Source organism: Miscanthus floridulus, chromosome 19 (assembly GCF_019320115.1).
Source record: "Miscanthus floridulus cultivar M001 chromosome 19, ASM1932011v1, whole genome shotgun sequence".
Taxonomy (NCBI): Eukaryota; Viridiplantae; Streptophyta; class Magnoliopsida; order Poales; family Poaceae; genus Miscanthus; species Miscanthus floridulus.
Window position 1 is genome coordinate 86264015 of NC_089598.1, and position 20153 is coordinate 86284167.

The window sequence follows — 20153 nt, forward strand, 5'->3', positions numbered from 1 at the left end:
TAAATTAGTATCACTAGATACATCATGAAATATATTTTTCATATTGTACTTATTTGGTGGCATAGACGTTATCTATTCCTACAAAACTGGTCGAACTTAAGATAGTTTGACTTTACATGATTCTAGGAATTAATTGATTTTTGAATACATCACAAAAAGCTAAATTGCAAAAAGTTAAGATGGTTTGATCTAGAGTGATTTTTGGAATTGATTTATTTTGGGACAGAAGGAGTATACGTCTCTTCACCTTGGCTCAAGTGGATGAGACACCATGGAGTGCCATAGTCACACAACAATCACAATCACTACACTAGAATTGTTGAGTAACCCCAAACATTGGGTAAGCCACAAATCCAATGTCTAGAGTTCACTCATGGCACTTATAATTCCATAGTGGAACAACCGGTAACATTGAACAAAAATCTACAACAGGGATGAACAATAAGTCCTTCCATATGTAAATAGAAACAACATATCCAACCTCTCGCTTAGGAGAGGAAATTTGTTGGAACTCATTGAAGACAGACGACATACCTTTTTTGTGAAACACGGCCATAGACACTCACATACATACATGCACACTCACTTCTATGAACATACACATACAAACTCTACCTCTACGAGCACCTTCCAAAAACTAAACAAGTAGATCTTAAGATTGACAAATTAAAGTCACCACAAGTATCTTGCTATCAATAGACATGTCGTCTACCACTGAAAGAATAATGCATTGTAGAGTAACATGTTGTTAGAATGAAGGGCAATAATATTAGGGCATGTTTGGTAGAGTTTCACTCCCTGATTTTTAGATCTAGTTCCTTGATTCTTTGATGGAGTGATTCTAGTTGATTCTAGTGGGGAGCAGGTAAGAATTGAATTTAGAATGATTCTGGTGGGGTTTGAATAGGGAGTGAGAAACAGTTTTTTTGCTTCTACCTCCCCGTGTCAATAGAGAAGTGATTATTGTCTACCCTCCACTAGACTATATAGATTTTTAGTGTTTAGATGAAGAGGGAGCAAGGAGAAGCTGCTCCAAGGAGCGCTGCCAAATGGCCCCTTAGGATTTCAGAAGAGATTTTTGAACAAAGGGTAACAAAGTGGAATGAGCTTATAAATAAATTACATGCAGTAGTCCTTAACACTCTGATTGTCAAATAGTTTGGAGGATAGAAAAGTTAGGGATTTGTACAACCATAGGAATTTACCTTTTAAAGTAGTATGAAGCTCAAGGATTAGCAAACTATGATATCAAAATTACTGTGTATATCTACTTTTGTATTTTATGATGTGGTCTCTTTGAACTAATTGTAATAAAATGGTGATAGCAAAATTGTTCCCATAGAAATCAACTAAGATTTTGTATATTTTTTGTATTTTATGCATAGCTAGCGACTATGGTTGAAGGTTACTGACAAAGGTAAGAAAGAATAGGGGACATGTTCTATTAGGGCTGAGACCTTTGGAAATACCATCCACCTTCATACATCGCCTCTCTCCATTGCACCTGCATGCGAAGGTGCATCAAACTCAGCATCCGCGTACGTAGGTAACACCAACCCACAAGGAGAGCATGGGAGAGTGAAGAGAGTGCAGGTAACTCCGGAACAACATGGTGATTGGAAGCTCCCGAAGGGTTCTAGATGAGACTCAAAAACTCCTGTGAGATCCCAAAGCTACACGATGAGCATGGGAGAGAGAAATTAAACCTTCATTATTCCATGATGGTTCACAACTCGCCTCAGGGTGGAGAACTAGAGCAAGCAAGTGGGACCACAAAGCCGGTAGATCTGGGCAAAAAACCATTGTGCCTCGAATATGTCAGGAATATATAGTTGGTATAACGGGGACATGTTGTGAGGGCAACCATTTGTCTCTCCTATAAATATGATGTTTGATGATTGAAAAAGAGAGAAACATGTTATTATTTTTGTGTTCTTTTTTATGGCTTTAACTTCCTTTTTCACTTACTATTGAGAGCTCATGATCCCTGAAACCATCGAGCCTCCCATGAGTGTCTAGGGGAGAATCTGTATCCCAATAGTTTGGCACCATTTGTGTATTGAACAAACAAACCAAGGACAACAAGAAATACATCATCAAGTGCATCCCAAGGAGATCCACAAGCCTCTACACGAAACACATAAAATAATACCCAAAGTGACCCCTCGAATGCAGTCATCTTGCCACCAGCTACATCAAATGAAACCAACGAACCAATCACTCTAGCACCACCCATTTGCCCCTCGGGAGAGTTTACTTTCAAGAGACAACTAGCAGACAAAGACATCATAGTACAACCTTCGAGTCAAACAACACAATGCCTCCTAAATGACAACCCTCTATTGACACAAATCTAGCCCCATGCCTTAAAGGGCTAGCATGCTCGGATCACATGAGGATCACTTACTCTTGAGGATCAATTCACGATGAAGCAAGGAAAAATGGGTTAGCCAGTTTTGGTAGATTTACCGCGAAGAACCTAGAGACACCTCCTAGGAAGGAGCCCGTCGAGGAGGCGCACCTAGGGTTGATCTAGAATCAACAAGACCACCTAGAATGCTCACAAATAGCATTTATATGCTTATAGAACAATAATTATGGAGGTTAGAAGAGATCAGGGTAGAAAATAGTAAAAGAGAAAGACAGAGAAGATAATTGATTGTTTTTTTATTGATCAGATGCCCTGAAATGATAGTGGAACTTTATATTTATAGGGTGGAGTGGACTTATCTCGTGGGGGTCGAAATCTCTTACAAATCATGTCAAATACAACTCAATTTTAATCTAGGCTGCCAAAATCGGCTTAATCAGTTTCCACGGGCTAAATCTTTCCAAAAGCGTAATTACCTCATTTGGACTCCAAATTTGGCCTTCTATATTATGCATTTCGATTGCCTTAAGAACTAGAACACAATGGTAAAGTACAAATTGCAATTGAGAAAGTTCTAAAATCAGCTTGGTATGTTTGGGAAACTGACTAAGCCATTTTTTCCTAGAATCAATCCTAGTTTGCCTCTTTTGGCCGTTTTTGAGTTGCAACATATACTCCATGTTTTTTATAAAGCTTGCATACTAAAAAATTATTATTATAGACCACAACATCCTAATAATGATGATTAACAATATTCATAGACCATATTTTCTTCTAAGGGCGATAATCATGTTTTCGGTCATAACTCTTGATCAAACTCAAGTAGATGTACAAGCAACCTATTTTGGCTTCCACACCTTCTTTGTAGACGTTGGCTTTTGCTTAGCCTCTGCTAGAATAACCTCTACTTGTTGCTCCATTGGTCTTTCTATGCGCATTCATTGCAATCACTTTTTTTGTGTGTGAGATGATTGACACCACCTCGACTGTAGATATTTAAATATTTACTTGCTTCTCTTCTCACTTTATTTTTAACATGAGGAGATGTGCTTTTGACCAGATTATAATTAACAATAATCAGTCATGGTGATGAAGTATAGTTGGAGTATGCAATTGGATATTGAATAATATATTAGGGCATATGCATACTACTATAATCCCAAAGTGAGGAAGTGCAAGGATATAACCAAGTGCGCATAGTAATGACCCATAAATAGGGTAAGGTGCAATAACATGATTACCTTGTGATTGACAACCTGGTTGTTCTTGATGTTTTTCTGATGTCTTCAGATCCTTCTTGCTTGGACAATTGTTTGTCTTCCTGGTAACCATGTCCAAATCTTCCTAAAAGCCCGACCTCACCTTCGTCTTGGATTTGTAATTCTTTGCAGACCTTTTGGAAAAATCGGCTAAGCCATTTTTCAAACTGGCTAGGTTGGTTTCTGGAACTAGACATATTTTCTTCTGTACCCCCCCCCCCCCCCCCCCCCCCACACACACACACAACGTCGAAGTCTTCAATGTAACAGCAAATGTCGGGTTTAGGGTTTAGGGCATTCTTCACTAATGATTACATTTTTTCCTTTGGTTGATTTGGCCTGGCTTGACCGAACTAAAGGGAAATGGTACGGTATCCCCAAATAATTGTGAGCCGTTCATTTTCTTAGTCTTAGATCGAACAACTACGATCACCTATTGCCTCACAGAAGGTAATATGTGAAATATATATATATTTATTTATTTATTTTATAAAAATGATAAAAAACGGAAAGTTTGAGATATAGAAAATATTTTTTCTAGATTTGATTGATGCATGTGTGATCTGGTAGATATGATAGATCCTTTTTATTTGGCAACTTTAGACTTGATATATTATGATTACCATATAATTTTGTATATGACTTGATGCACTTGATTTACACACAATTTTGTACCGTGTTGCCTTGCCATATTGCCACATGTGATTTTGGACGTGCTTACATGTTACCGTGCTACTATACAAAACGTGTTAGCATCTATAGACGTCTATACATGCTCTCTAAGATACCACATAAATGTTTTCTATTATATCTCCTACAAGTAAAAAGAACAAAGTGTGAACACTTTTTTGTGCGACAAAATTTCGCCTCACCTTCGTCCAGCCGGCCCGTGCAATCCCACGCCACCCCCGGTCCCCCACCCTTTCCTTGGAAATCCACCTCCAATCACGCTCTCGGTCCCTCTCTCGCCCACGCTGCCGTCTCCTCTCCGTGCGCCGTCGACCTCGCCGTTCCCCGCTTGTCGTTCGTCGGATTGAGGTTGCCGCGACAACCTCTGCCTCCTCTTCCCCCCTGCCGTGCCGCCACCGCTGCCGCCGGAGCTCGACCTCGCTATTCGCGCTCTCCCACGCCGCCGCCTCCCATTCACCACCACCGCCCGCTTCTTCCCCAACGGCGACTCATCACGCTCGTCGTCTCGCTGCGCCTTAGCACAGCAGCAGCCGGTGTGCCGGATCTAGTACCGCGTCGCGCGAGCCGACCGGAAGCCCGTTCCCCGTCGCACCGGAGCTCGGATCCGGCGAATCGAGCGGCGCGGCCAGGCACGCGCATTCGGTAGCTGAGTCGCTGGGCCTCGCTGTGCCATCGCCTTGCCGTCGTCGCTGGCCGCTTGAGCTTCCCGCGCCGGCCCGCGCTTCCGCCCCCCAGTGGTTCCCCGAGTCACTACCTGCTTGCGTTTCCCCGAGCCAGCGGTCAAAGGTCGCAACAGTCGATTCACCGCCCTCACCAGATCTCGTCCACGACGCCGGTGAAGCCCTCCGACGGCCTCCCTGCCCCTTCACCACGCCGCCCCTGCTGCCGAGCAGAGGGGACGGAGCCACGCCGCCACGTCGGGTGCCGCCGCGCGCCCTCCGTCTTCACCGTCGCTGCCCTTGTCGACCTAGGAGACGACGCTGGTGGAGGTTCCTATGTTGTTGACTTCCGATAGGAATCAGATCGGCGGCACCATCTCCATGGATCCACCCTCATCTCCATCTCTCAGACACCTGTAGGCCGCGGTCGGTGCGGGGGATGACCGGATGAGGAGGATGACAAGGTGACGGTGTTCTCCGTGTCCGGGATGACCTGCGCGGCGTGTGCGCGGTCGGTGGACAAGGCCGTGAAGCGGCTCCCGGCCATCCACGCCGCCGCCGTCAACGTCCTCTAGGGCCACGCGAAGGAATGGTTTAAAGTTCCATGTTTTTTTGTTTCTAATTTAGTTCCAATCAACTACTTTGTAGCATTGCAGCACTTAAATACCTTTTTCTTTGTACAAGAAATTCTTCCTGGCTCTCCATGGTTCACTCAAGATTGGGATTGCGGGGGTTTCTCGCGAGCTACATCCAGTCCACGGAATCAGATATTGGGCTCGCAGGGGTTTGTCGGGCTTACCTCTGTTTAAATGATTCAGCTGTGGATGGTTCAGGTATAGTATGCAGTTCTCATATTCTAGATTCTTCAAAACTTTCTTCATCCTTCATCCAATTTCGTTAATTGACTTCATTGAATTAGTTCCTGCCATTTTCTAACGAGGTCGATCAAAGGAATATGATTCATGTGTACAAGCTGCTGCCACAAGGACCAAAAAAAAGATCTTTGGTAGTATAAAGTGAGACTTTTTGGCCATTGTTTTCTTCATCTGCTCCATAATATTGGTTTTCACTTTGATGCAGGCAAAACATGTTTCAGTGAATATGTTGCTTTAAAGTTAAAGATGCACATGTATCTCAGTTACATTGCTCATCTTCATTAACTATTGGCAAGATCATTGGTACCATGTAACGTGAATTTTATCCATTCTTAAACAAAGTAAATTTATCAGAGTGCTAAGGCTTTTCCTTTCTTTTCATAGGTATCCTTATTGAGGTTTCGATTTGGACCTACGGCAAAATGTCATCAACCAGCTACGTCGCAACATGCCAAGCTGTTGTTCAGTTTATGTTATTACTGTTGGGGTTCTTCAGTGTATCCTAGATAATTCTGTTGGTGCTCCTCATGGTCTTGTGTTGACAAAAAAAAGGACGCGTACTGATATCATCTAGCATGCCTTTTTAGCTTGTGCCAACCAAATACTGGCAGTAGCAATAAAAATATAAGCCAGTGTCCATATGGCTCAGAAATGCAGTACCAAAAGTACTTATACGAGCTGTCTTAGATTGTGTTGACAATTATGAGAAGCTCTTCCTTTTTTATGATAATGACACTTTTCTTTTGGTTTTCAGCTTATAGTTGGTAACAATCATATATACTTTTCTGCGTGTTATAATCTTTTTCTTTATGTGCTCCTAGGCCTAGCTGGTTTACATTAGAAGCTAGGTCCTGTAAGCTATTTGTGAAATTGTAAGTAGCATTACGTGCAAAATGTACATGCCTGACCATCTGTCTTTGTTGATTTTGCAGGAATTATTCGGAAGACAGGGACAGTGTCGATGCGGGACCCACAGGATATCCTGCAAGGAAGAGAGAAGAACTAGTCTAACTAGGATTCTTCCCATGTAATCTTAGTAGTAGTATTATTCAGTAATCCTACTAGGAACCCTCATTGTAAACCGACTAGGACTCTGCCCTCCTGATTATATAAAGGAGGGCAGGGCTCCTTAGATCGGAGAGTTCGACAGAACAATTGTACACAACACTTTACAATCAATCCAACGCAAAGGCTAACGCCGACTGGACGTAGGGCTATTACTCGATCACGGTCGAGGGCCCGAACCAGGATAAATCGACTGTCTCTTGCGTTAACCGTTGAGTTCTGCATACGCTGAAGCCTGAACATACTGCCTCGGGTATCCCCGTGGCAGGCTATCGGTGGTCAAACATCGACAGACAGTCATGGAGTGTTTGCACTGGTTTGTAGGGACTGCATAGATAAATCAACGCGTCTTGTGCCAATGCTATGAAAACAACTATGACAAAACACAATTAGCTAAGTACTTCAATTTTGATAGAATTAACTTTGGACTTAATGTGGCCCGTAGCGTTAGCACGAACAAATATACTAGGGAATTATTTAGCTGCAAGCCTTTTGGTAACTTCCTAGCTTCTACAGGATCTTAGGTCTCTTTTAGTAAATTATTTTCGTAGTAAGGTTTCTTTTGATATATTTGATTATTTCTAAGCCATGCACCAGAGTGACAATCTTTGTTTTAATCCACATGTTAGAATATTTACTTGATTCCTGGACGCAATATCATATTTGCCTTACACCAATAAATTTTGCTTAAGCTAACTTACAAGCTGATTTAACTATTCCAGTAGGAATTGTTTTTATTAACTTACAAGCGTGGTTTTCTGAAACTGCCGCAAGCGTTGCCCAGAAGAATTTCCTCATGCTTTAATTTCACTGCCTGCACAAATTTTCTTGACAGTGAAACTTTTTCAGCTCACAATTATTCTCCCAGTTACATTACCATCTTAGGTGGCCAGCTAATTTCTGCTCTTGTCTTGCTTCAAGAGTACGTGTACAACAGGCTTCAGTTCATGTGACCTTGTTACTGCACTACAATGCATGCATGCCTCCATCCGTACCACCTGCAAGAAGTGCAAGTGATCACTTGCTGCTAAGCGTTTCTGAATTGTTTCACCGTGTGCCTGCAGCTCAGCTGGTACTTCACGTTTGTGCAGGGGCTCGTGAAGCAGATGGTGAACCCGGCTCTCGGCCATGCTCATGGGCTCCAATGGCCTCACCAAGGCCTCACTCACCTTCCTCAATTGCCCTGCGCAAATCATGTTCAAGTCAACTAAGGTAAATTTGCCCCCCTACTTTTTTCACTGTTCCCCGTACGCTAGAAAATATAATACTCTAAAAAATATTGGAAGAACAATACCCAATAATTTCTTTTTCATCTGTACCTTCTATGCAGGGTCTTTTTGTTTTTGTTTTAGCAGAAATATAGTTCCTTTTTGCGAGGAAAAAGAAAAAGAAATATAGTTCTTGTGATATTACAATGAAGTCTGAAAGACTGAAACATTGAACACAGTTAGCCCAAGCAGTAGGAAAAGAATCAAATACGCCATGCTCTTTTATTATTATATATCCTTCAATGAATCCCTCTTTGCAATTCTTTATAGAGAAACAATTCAAGTTCCGAACACTGCATTCCTCATCCTGATGACCAAGGATCAGATCCACTCAAAAAGTGTTGCTACTTGGTAGCTACGTAGCTTGAGTTACTGAAAAAGGAGCTGGGATACATGAAGTTGATTTGAATACAAATATTTTGGGTTATATACATTTTGACTTGCCTTGGTGCCTCCCCTTAGACTTCGATATAAATACTTTGTCGAGTCACTATCTGTGGTGTTACTTTTTATCTGCTTGCAATCTGATAATATGCCAAATATGAAATGATTTACTACCTCTGGAATTATATCTTGAGATAATACACTCATTTTTCATCCTCGATGTGATGTTGGTTTTGGGTCCAACTCCTTGTCATCATTAATCTGACCATTGTCAAAATTATGGTAAATTTCCTTTTTGTTCATCTACTGCAGCCTAAAACCGACTCCTTTTAAACAGGCAAAGCTGGATACTGTCAAAATTGCATATGAAAGCCTACAGGATAACTCGTATTGGGCTAAGGTGCTTTCCTGCTTTGTTGACCATGTAAGCACATGTCGGGTGATTTTAGCACATGCCGGTAGTGGAGGGAATCAGAACTATTTTATTACAAAATAGTGGTATGTAAATTATTGTAATATCCATCAATGTTCAAGACATGATCCTTTTGTATCGGTCACTGGTTGATGCTTACAAAATTTACAGGTTGATCAATTTTCTTTTGATGTATTTTGGATAGTTTGGTTGAAAGAACAATATTTATTCTTCAAATTAGAGATAAAATTATCTTTCGCTCAATGTTATGCTATAACGGTATAATTGTAGAATCTTATATATTTTACTGTGATAAAAATATTTGGTTATATAATATATAAGACGTGAATCTTAATGAATTTTAGCAATGCGATTGCAGTGCTGATTAGAACTAAGGCATTTCACTTTTGTTGTTTTTAATTTGATGGAGTTTTAAACCTACCTATAGTACCTGCATATTGTTGTAGTTGCTTCTTTGCACATTATAGTTTTGAAAGTAAAGCCAGAACATATACTCTGGATTTGATTCGCTGCCTGTGGTTCGCTAGCCGCTGGGATCTAGGTTGATGACTTTATGTTATCTCCATTTACTATGTGCAAAAAACCATGGAAGAACATGTCCCCACGGGACAAAGTAATGATAGGGATGAGCCACCCGGTGAGGAGGCCAACTATGATATGGAGATGTTGTTAGGACTAGAGGGTTCCACAGATGGTGGTATAGGTACAACCAATATGGAGCACAAAAAGTGAGGTGATGGGGACAATCAGGCACACTATGAGGAGAAGCTCGTGCTGGACAGGTAAAACAGGGATTTTTTTAGCTCCTTGCGTTTGGAGGTTACAGTCATAAAAAATTGTATTACACGGTATTGTTATCTTATCGTGCGATCCGTGTGTTTTTAGTACAAAAGTTTAGCTGTCCCGTAGCAACGCACGGGCACGCTACCTAGTATTTATTATAAAATAGAAAATTGCTCTCTTAGGTAGACTATGGAATACAAATGTGCGTGAAATCAAACTCAGAAAACATTATCCTTACTATAGTTCGACTTCGAATACAGATATGGACATATCGTATATGAATACAATGGCTAGTTTGAATTCAGATTTTCATTCAGATATCAACTTGAAATCGGCACGTTGAGATTTAAAATATAAACGTAAAAGGTCTTGAAAGTTGAAACATATTTATCAATGAAGATTTCCTTAATTTTTTATAGGTTCCTTAATTTCTTATCTAATTTTTTATAAGCCTGTCTCCGTGACGAGGTAACCGTGACTTGGGTATTTGGCAAGATTTTTTTTCTTTTTCCTACTTCAATTAATTAATTAGTCTATTTAAAAAAAAGAATCAAGGACTCAAATTTGTTAGCAAGTAAAGGATGTACCATAGCATTGTCCCGACCTTTGCAGTTTGCAAATCAATAATGTCATGGCAAATGGAAATAAATCTTCTATTATATTCATAGACAATTCCATGCATCTTCGGTTTCACCGATATAAGATGTGACAACTTCAGCTGAGTCTTTGTTATTTTGATGAAACAAGCATGTGGGCAACAAGATTACACTATTCACAGCGCAAAACCATGGCCCAATAACTCCAAACAACTGAAGATTGATTGTATAATACTCCTATTCATCATGTCATCAACCCAATGGAACAGTGTGCTCCTACGAGCATGAGTGTTCGGATATTAATAAAAAAATAAATTATAGAATTCGTCAGTAATCAACGAGATGAATTAATCGAGTCTAATTAATTCGTCATTAGCACATGTTTACTATAGCATCACATTGTCAAATCATAGACTAATTAGGTTTAAAAGATTCGTCTCACAGATTAGTCAAAAACTATGAAATTAGTTTTATAATTAGTCTATATTTAATACTCGTTGTACGTGTCAAAGATCCGACGAGACAGCTACTAAACTTCACCCCTCAGCTTAACTGCAGCAGCACAAAGTGCAAGCGCCACAGACGCACCAAACCTGCAACAGAGCACTGCTCACCTCCCCACAGACCCCGCTCTCTCTCTCCCCAGTTGCTCCCTATCCTATTCGTCTAGTCTAGATCCAAGAAGAGGAGGCAAGAAGGCAGGAAGCTTTGGAGGAGCTGTAGGAACACTGTAGATCCAGCCAGTGGCAGATTTGGAGGGAGGAGGGTACGTGCATGGCCAGCAGCAAGTGGTGGGAGCAGGCGGCTCTGGACTTCCCGCCGCCGCAGCAGCGCCAGCGCCAGCAGCCGCAGCCACACCACCAGGCGCCGGCGCTAGCCACGGCGCCAGCAGCTCCCACGGCGCCCGCGGGGGCCTCGCCGGAGGGCGGCGGCAAGCAGCAGGGCCAGCAGCAAGCGGCGGGCGCGGCGGCGGGGGCCATCGTGCCGCTGCGTCGGCCGCGGGGCCGGCCGCTGGGGTCCAAGAACAAGCCCAAGCCGCCGGTGATCATCACGCGGGACAGCCCCGACGCGCTCCACTCGCACGTGCTCGAGGTGGCGCCGGGCGCCGACGTGTCCGCGTGCGTGGCGGAGTACGCGCGCCGCCGGGGCCGCGGCGTCTGCGTCCTGGGCGCGTCGGGCGCGGTCGGGGACGTGGCCGTGCGCGGCGCCGCGGCGCCGCTCCGGGGGCGGTTCGAGCTCCTCTCCGTCACGGGCACCGTGCTGCCTCCACCGGCCCCGCCCGAGGCGTCGGGCCTCGCCGTGCTCGTCTCCGCCGGCCAGGGCCAGGTCCTCGGCGGCTGCGTCGTGGGCCCGCTCGTCGCCGCCGGGGCCGTCACGATCTTCGCCGCGACCTTCGCCAACGCGGTCTACGAGCGCCTCCCGCTCGCCGATGCCCCCGAGCTCCTCGACGTCAAGCCCGACCTCTCCACCGCTACCTCGGCTGGTGGGCAAGATGTGCAGCAGCCACAGCTGCCAATGGTGCCCTCCCAGCAACCTCCTCTGGCCATGGGCGCGGGCGGCTACGCTGACCACCGCTCGCCGCCGTACCCGTGGGGAGGCGGCGTATGAGATGAGCCGCAACCGATGTATCATCCTTCCCGGCGGCGTTCTTGGTTTTCTTGGTCCTAACATTGACTAGAGAACTAGGTTTTGTCAAGGTAATTGTTGGGCTGGTACTGCATGCAGCATGCATGGAATTGATTCATTGGAGCCCAACCTTCTTGGGCTCCTGAAATTTCCTGTTGGGCTCCTGTAATTTCCTTCTCCTTCGATTTGTGATTTTGTTGTGGGAAAATGGAGTGATTTGGCCACAGGGAGCCAAAGAATTTGGTGCATGGAGCATTAGATCAGCATGCTGGTGCTTGCAAATTACTCTAGCAAATTTAGCAGGTAGGCTGGAACCAAGTGTTTTAATTGTGTGATGGGCTAGCTCTGTGGTTAAATGAGGTGAGTGTTCTTGTTTAATGGAGATTGGTACTCTATTTAGGCGAGTCAACGAAACTCACTTACCACTACATCACATTTCTTCTCTTTTGATTTGGCAACACTAGCTGTCTACATGTGATTAATGCACTCATGAGAAAACTGAGATTCCGTTGCTAAGGCCCCGTTTAGATGCCCCTAAAACCCAAAAAATTTTGCGCAGGATCCGTCACATTGAATCTTGCGGCACATGCATGGAGTACTAAATGTAGACAAAAAAAAAACTAATTGCACAGTTGGGTGAGAAATCGCGAGACGAAACTTTTGAACCTAATTAGTCCATAATTAGACACTAATTGCCAAATAAAAACGAAAGTGCTACCGTAGCCAAAATCCAAAAAAAATTGGATCTAAACGGGGCCTAAATTATGCTGCTGTGTCACTCACTACTCCCCAGCTAGCCGGATACATAGATTTGATTTCATTTGATCTTTTGATTACTCCATCTAGCTTTTGGCATGCTTCGTTCTCCGAACTTCATGATAATTTGGTTTTGCTTTTGCTTTTAAATCCATCGCTTCCATTTTGCCATGCTCTATCCCACTTTATTACCCATGGTACAATGCACTTTCTGATTGGGTTTGCAGAATGCATGTACTTCCCTATCTCAAATCCTAGTTAGTACTATGCTAGGTTGCTACCACATGCTTTGTATTCTTCACCTCTCACATTTTGGGGCCTTTTTGAAAGCACAAATGAAGAAAGAAGAAAAAAAACATTAACCATGTAGAAATGTAAGCAAAATAAAGAAAGGAAGAAAGAAATCAAAATAAAAAAAAATCAAAGAGAGGATATAATCTTACATGAGCTTGAAGTTCATGTAAAAAATTCCTCTAAAATCATGGTAGAATTGCAAATTCTTATAGATTAGTAGCACGCCATTTCACCCCTTTGTTCCAACAAAGATTCAATTAATTTCTTTGAACAATTTTTAGTGGGTTATATTTTTTTCGTGCTAGGCCCTTCCACCCGGGCGCCTTTCGGCCGGTCATTGTGTTGGCTGGGTGCCAACCGTGCTCTTCTCCCTTCTCCGAATCTGAGATATCCATTCCTAATCGCCATTGATCTTTAGGATTTCTCTACACTTTATTTGTCAGTAGTTTATTGTATTTCTTTAATACATAATATATCTGTCTCTTTCTCAAAAATCGTGGAGTTGAACTTCATGTTAGAATATCTCTTTCTTTACTAATAGGAGTACTACGCACTTCTATTTTAATCACTATACTATTATACTATAGTTTCCCCTTAGTATCATTATTATTTTGTTAAAAGTTACAAGTGTCTTTCACTGTCCACGCTGGCGTTTGCTGCTTATGGTCCCAGAAGCTGTGAAAAAAAGGACTCAAGACTGGTGGAGCCAGTTATAGCTACGGTCAAGCATAAGCCAAGAGCTAAGATCAAGCTTAAGTCAAACTGGCGAGCCTAGTGTGATCAAACTCGAAAAGCTTCAGTAAGTTTGAGATCAGTGTGATGAGGTCCACAAATGCATTATCCAAATGTTTAAGGTTTCCCGAACTGCTTGACTCATCTTAGGAATGACTATAGATTGACTTGAATTACAAACAATGAAAATTCTTTCTATATGCCTTTGGCAAAAACTTTTATAACAGCTGTGCCATAAAATTTTCAAATCCTAGCAACTATTCATAGATTTTAATCTGTTTTCACGCCATTGTTGATCATATTCCGATAGTCTTGGCTAATAGACAAAAAAAAACAATTTATCTTTTCTCTTAGTTGGACAGAGATTTAGTTGCTCCCTTTTATGGCCTCTAACTGAGCATATGATGTAGAATATTGGACTAGTGTGCAACCTTGGAACTTTGAAAAAAATCTATTCACTTGAGACGTAGGTACATATGAGGAGTATCCAGCAGGCTTACCCTCCACAACTATTGGCACACTCTGCAGTCGAACAATAGCATGAGTGCAGCCAGCCAACCGAGTAGCAGCAACCACGCAACCCACATCGCCCACACACCGAGCAACCCACATAGCTGACAACCTAGTAGCGTACACACCACCCGTTCGATCAAAGATCCATCTCCGCCACATACTTCCTCGCTGAGCCACCTATTCGCTCATTGTTGACCACCTTTTTACGATGTGGGGATGACTAGTAGGAGCAATACAAATAATATCTGGATGTTCATATGCTTACTTAGACAATTACCTTGGTATGGAAGATATTATAGTTTTACACCCATAGCATATACGAGAATCATGATTTTCAGCTGCTCGCGTGCTCGGCTGCTGTAGCTGCAGGCTGCAGCCATAAACACAACCTGCCAAACAAACCGTATTCACTCTCACCTGAATAACAACCCAGCATCGTCTGCTTGGAATTCTTGTTTCTATGTTTACCTGTAAAATTAAGTTGATTTTTTACAAAATTCATGCATGATTTCTATAAAATTCCTGAAAGGCCTCAGTAGATGTTCTTGGGGCTAGTCTTTTTTTTTTTGAGCGAACAGTTCTTGGGGCTAGTCTTTGTTCTGCTTTTATGGTAAAAGCATCATCGTATCGATGTTTTGTAAAGCAGATACAGCCTGCCATTGAAGCTTCCAAAGCGAGCCATTGTATGTGCTTGTGCAGTACTCCTAGAATCCTTGCCTTCCATCCCATTTTCTCGCTTTTGAAGTCTTTCGGCCTGTTCGCTGGTTGGTTTATGGGCTGGTTTGGGCTGGCTGGTGCTGGTTTTATGTAAGAGAAAAACACTGTTGGTTCTGTTCGCTTGTTGGTTTCAACCAGCCCAAACCAGCCAACCAACAGTGTTTTTCTCTCACATAAAACCAGCACCAGCCAGCCCAAACCAGCCCTATTCGCTTATTGGTTTCAACCAGCCCAAACCAGCCAACCAACAGTGTTTTTCTCTCACATAAAACCAACACCAGCCAGCCCAACCCAAACTAGCCCATAAACCCATCAGCGAACAGCTGCTCCACGCACGCTGTCAGTGCCGAAACTCTTTACCTCGGATACTGCGAGACCTGCAACTTTACAGTACAGGTCTCAAAGCAACGAACGGCAGAGTTGAACTGCGCCAAGGAGCAAAGACGGCACGATCTACTGTTGATCGATCATCTGTCCACGAAAAAGCCTAAAGTTTTGCTGATGCCGCCGAAGATGCCATCGCTGGGTTGGGTGCCGCCTGGGTCGTTGGACACGAAAGGTAGCAGCAGCAGCGGCAGCAGTAATGGTGTCTGAATTTGTTTGCTTGTCAGGCTGCCACTCTCTTCTCCACTGGGGCCTTGTTTAGATGACCCCCAAATTCTAAGTTTTTTCACTCTCTCTCCATCACATCAATTTTTAGCCGCTTGTATGGAGCATTAAATGTAGGTAAAAAAAATAATTAATTGCACAGTTTAGTTGGAAATCACGAGATGAATCTTTTGAGCTTAGTTGGTTCACGATTGGACAATATTTACCAAATAAGACAAAAGTGTTACTATTCATCAGGTTGAAATTTTCTTCAATCTAAACAAGGCCTGGGATGCTGCGCCGCTGGGAGCTGGGCTCGCTACGCCTGGGGCACTATGCAAACTTTGACACTATGCAAAAAGAAGATTTCCGTCACATCAAATTTGCGGTACATGCATAGAGTACTAAATATTGACGAAATCAAAATCTAATTGTACAGTTTGGTTGCACTTTATGAGACGAATGTTTTGAGTCTAATTAGTCAACGATTGGACAATTATTATCGAATACAAATGAAATGCTACGTTGCACTACAGTGATATACGATTTCGGCAACTAAACGGGGCCTGAGAGGAGAAGATAGTAGGCCATGCCAGATTGCCAGTGTAGAGGTCAGGGCAGCTGGGGCAGCAGGGCTGGAGGAGAAAGAGCAGTCCAAAGATTCGGTGCATCAGGGACCCAGATTGACCGAAAGATTCTGCAGCTTTTATCGATCCGCTGGGTTTTCGCTCGGTTCCGTGTACTGTATGCATGGGCCCGTCATCAGTGGTTGTCAGTTCCTCCTTTGCTTGCATTGCATCGCTTCTTACCAGGAGGATCGGTGCGTGCAGGTGCAGCGCCAGCGTGCTCCTGTGTCGGCTCTGTGCAGCTAGTGTCCCTGTGTTACCAGATAACTTGACTCAGGCAAGGAAAGTACAGCATCTCTGAGGAATGGGACAATAATTAGACACATGCATAGAGTATTAAATATAGATAAAAAAATAATTAATTACATAGTTTGATGGTAAATTACGAGACGAATTTTTTGAGTCTAGTTAGGTCATGATTGGACAATAATTATCAAATACAAACGAAAATACTACAGTGTCAAATACTGATTCCTAACCTCAATCTAAACGAGGCCCAAGAGAATAAGGTGCTAGACTATAGGTCTTAGAAGGAACTGGAGATAGGAATCCGGGTATAAGAGAGATAGAGAGTTGGGAAGAAGAACACTAACTAGGAGAGGTACTACGAGGGCGTTCGGCTGTACTACTTTCCGTTTGTTTCAGCTTATTCTCTCTCACAGAATACTATTGAATCATCCGAAACCATCCAAAAATTACTGTTCAACCTATCAGCCGAACGAGGTGTACGTTTTCTCATAATTGTTTGATGCCCTTCCTCTTGCCATCCCGGCCCTTTGTACTGGCTTGGCCTTGCCTTTGCTTCTGTTTGACAGCCCGGCCCCACCTGGCAGTCCATCTTACACATATCTCTGACATTCCATCTTACACATATCCCTGACATTCCCCCCTTCTTAAAATTCGGCTTGCCCCCAAGCCGGTGGAGAAGTTAGGACCCACTAGGATCCCAGGGAAACTGCGAGCACCTTATTTGGATCAGAAATGTGATCTTGATCCCCATAGAAGAAGGTAATTGGAGAAGTTCCTTTGCCTCTGCGGTTGGAGCAGCATGCAGAATGACATCACACGTTTGTTGTCCATGTCTTTTCGTCATCCTTGAGTGATGAATCACACGATCACGTTCAGTTGGAGCAGAATAGAAACAAGGATGCCATTGACAAGAGCAGGCAACAAATGTACTCATCTTGCTAGCAATTGAATTGGTCCTGAGTAAAGCAACATTTACCAAATACTTGTCATATACAAGGGTTGCGAGGGAACTGCAGTCCCAGCAAGTGTGTATATAATTATATGTGACTGTAAAATTAGCTTGTCCATCCATGAGTGCTACCAGTGCAAGCAAATGGCAAGAACAGCGAACAATTGTAATTTGAAGAAGTCCAGCTTTCATCAGAGTTGCTGACACACCAACAGCGTGCATTCCTGCTACTTCAAGTGGACAACACTGAAATAGTTGTTGCATATTAGATGTTACTGTAACCACGAGATGTTCACCTTCCACCAGAAATTCTCTTTTGAGCGTGTATGCACGTGATAGAATCATGCCCCATTGACCAACACTAAGTGGCAGCATAGCTCTTCTATCATTGATGAGATGCAGAAGAATTATAGCTAGAGCCTGAAGCTTTCCAGGAAACAACTGAATCATGTATACCCTTAACCATGTGCATGACAACTTGATATCGTTGAGTCTAGCAACTTGCACTGCATTTTGAAGTAACTCCAGCCAAAGCTTCCAGCACTCTTGACAGCTTACATAATGTAAGAATGGAACTGTAGACTGACGCAATGAGCAGCTAATCACAAAACTCACAGATAACTGAAACCATGTCCCGTTGCTTTGGGGTGGGGGCCATGGAGGCTTGTACTGCACAACAACCCATCCTAAACAGATCAGTGACCAGAAACCCAAATAGAGTTGAGTGGAGTTCACAAACATAGTATTCACTGAAAGTGATGTCTTCAAGTGCATAGGGGTTGCATAACCACAGAAACATGGCCAAGGGATTGGCCTGAGATGGACTGCATCAAAACTGATATCAATGCAGAGCTTCATCTGAACAAATTGACCTTGTGTAGGTGTCAGCCATGGTTGAGAAGCTATACTGGTATGAACTATAATGTGCACACTAGAAACACCTCTGTCACAACTTCTTCCATGATTAACTATTTTCAGCTTGCTAAGACCAGATGCATTCATCACCTCAGGATCAAGCAATGATATACCAAGAGGTACATGAAAAACAACGAATCTCCTTGGTCTCATCAAGCATTTCCAAGACTCTACAAGTACAGGAAGCACACACCAGATTTGTTGTTGAGTTGATACATACCATGGGGGCTTCCAGAGTCGTCCAGGGTGACCCGTGGTAGAGTTCCTCACAGCCATGTAGAACGACAGCCATGGTGTAGGCCGTAACTCAGCATCACAACTCGTCAACCTCAGTTCGTCAGGTGGTGGCCATGGTTGGTGTTGATCGACTCCCAGTGACATACGACTCGGCAGCTCGAAGCTAATGCAGATGTTGCAGAAGATGTCTACATGCAGTGACAATTCCTCGAACACCTGGCGTGCACCCAAGCTGGCATGCTCCAGAGATATCGAACTCAACATGGCAGGGCTTGGGGTTGAGGCACCTAGAAGTGTAGATGTTGTTGATGACGTTGGAGTAGCTTCAACAACGTGTGTCGACCAAGTCATCCCGTGGGACCCTTTCACGGCCATGGCTGGCGGGAGGCCACCAAGGACATCGCCGAGGCCACCGGTCGTGCTCCACGGCGCCATCTCGGCGTCGACGAAGATGACGTTCATGCCGATGGAGCGCCGGCGACGAGGGACGGGGACCTATCCGTGAGCCTGCTGCTTCCTCAGAGTCAGGCACGCACGGGCCCGCATGCTGAGCATGTGGGAGACGGCGATGTGCTCGGAGTAGACCCCGTAGGGCGAGTCGGCGGCGGCACAAACCTTGAGCGCGACCAGTGGGTAGGGCGTGGCGCTAGCGGGGTGTGGCGCGCGGCGGGCAGGCCCCGACGAGGATGCGGGGTTGGAGACGATTGGACTGGAGGAGACGGAGAGGATTTGGCCCTTCACGAGCATCATCTGCGTGCTCCGACCGATGGAGGCCTCGGCCTCGGGCTCTGGGTCTGGCTCGACGTCGCCATTGTAGCGGATCTGGTCAGCGAAGATGGCGGCATTGGGCGCGGGGTAAGTCGTGGCGTCGTTGCCTTTTCTAGACACGAACTCCTCGCGCGTGAGGATCGAGGCATGCGCGGTTATGAAGGAGCTGGTGGAGAAGGCCGCAGAGGCAGGGATGTACTCGATGTCAATGGGGCCGCACTGGGCGAGCTTCTGGACGACGTCGAGCGGCGCGTCGAGGTTGGTGGAGGTGAACTTGTGGACCTGTATGTCGGCGAGGGAGTCAGCGCCCGGGAGCAAGCCATGGTCAGCGGGGTCGAACTCGAGGGTGATGTCGGCGCCGTCAGCAGCGTCGGTGGCGGCCGACTCCTCCAGGATGTGGGCAGGCTGCTCGAACCAGGGTTCAAAATTTCGGCGAAATTTCACGAATTTCGATAATTTCGGTGGTGGCCGAAAGAAAAATCTGAAATTTTGTAATACACTAATACATGTGTTATATAACTTTAGACTCAATTTTTTATTGTTTATATTGCATATTTTTGTATTCAATAGATGTGTAGTTATAAATCATACTAATATTTGTTTAGATTTAAATGTTTTTATAGAAAAAGCATACTTCATGTGCTAGTCTCTAAAAAAAATTCGCCGAAATTTCGGCCGAATTTCACGAAATTCGGTAGTTTCGATGGTGGCCGAAATTTTTGCAATACCGAAATTGAAAACCCTGGCTCGAACAACCCACCCCAGTTGTCGAAGCAGTTGTCGGCGGGCTGCTCGAAGAA

At 44.0% G+C, this 20153-nt stretch overlaps 2 protein-coding genes across 2 annotated transcripts; one reads left to right on the forward strand and one right to left on the reverse strand.

Moving 5' to 3' along the window:
- The first annotated feature begins 11111 nt into the window (after positions 1–11111).
- Positions 11112–12014, forward strand: LOC136529914 (AT-hook motif nuclear-localized protein 27-like). Its single transcript, XM_066522964.1, has one exon. The coding sequence runs from the start codon at positions 11158–11160 to the stop codon at positions 11989–11991; it is 834 nt and encodes a 277-aa protein (XP_066379061.1). The 5' UTR covers positions 11112–11157; the 3' UTR covers positions 11992–12014.
- Positions 12015–14638: 2624 nt separating this feature from the next.
- On the reverse strand, positions 14639–19047 carry LOC136526309 (uncharacterized). Its single transcript, XM_066519016.1, has 4 exons — positions 17415–19047; positions 16419–16486; positions 14722–14772; positions 14639–14674 (listed from the first exon to the last, which is right to left on the reverse strand). The coding sequence occupies exons 1-4, from the start codon at positions 19045–19047 to the stop codon at positions 14639–14641; spliced, it is 1788 nt and encodes a 595-aa protein (XP_066375113.1).
- Between the last annotated feature and the right edge of the window lie 1106 nt (positions 19048–20153).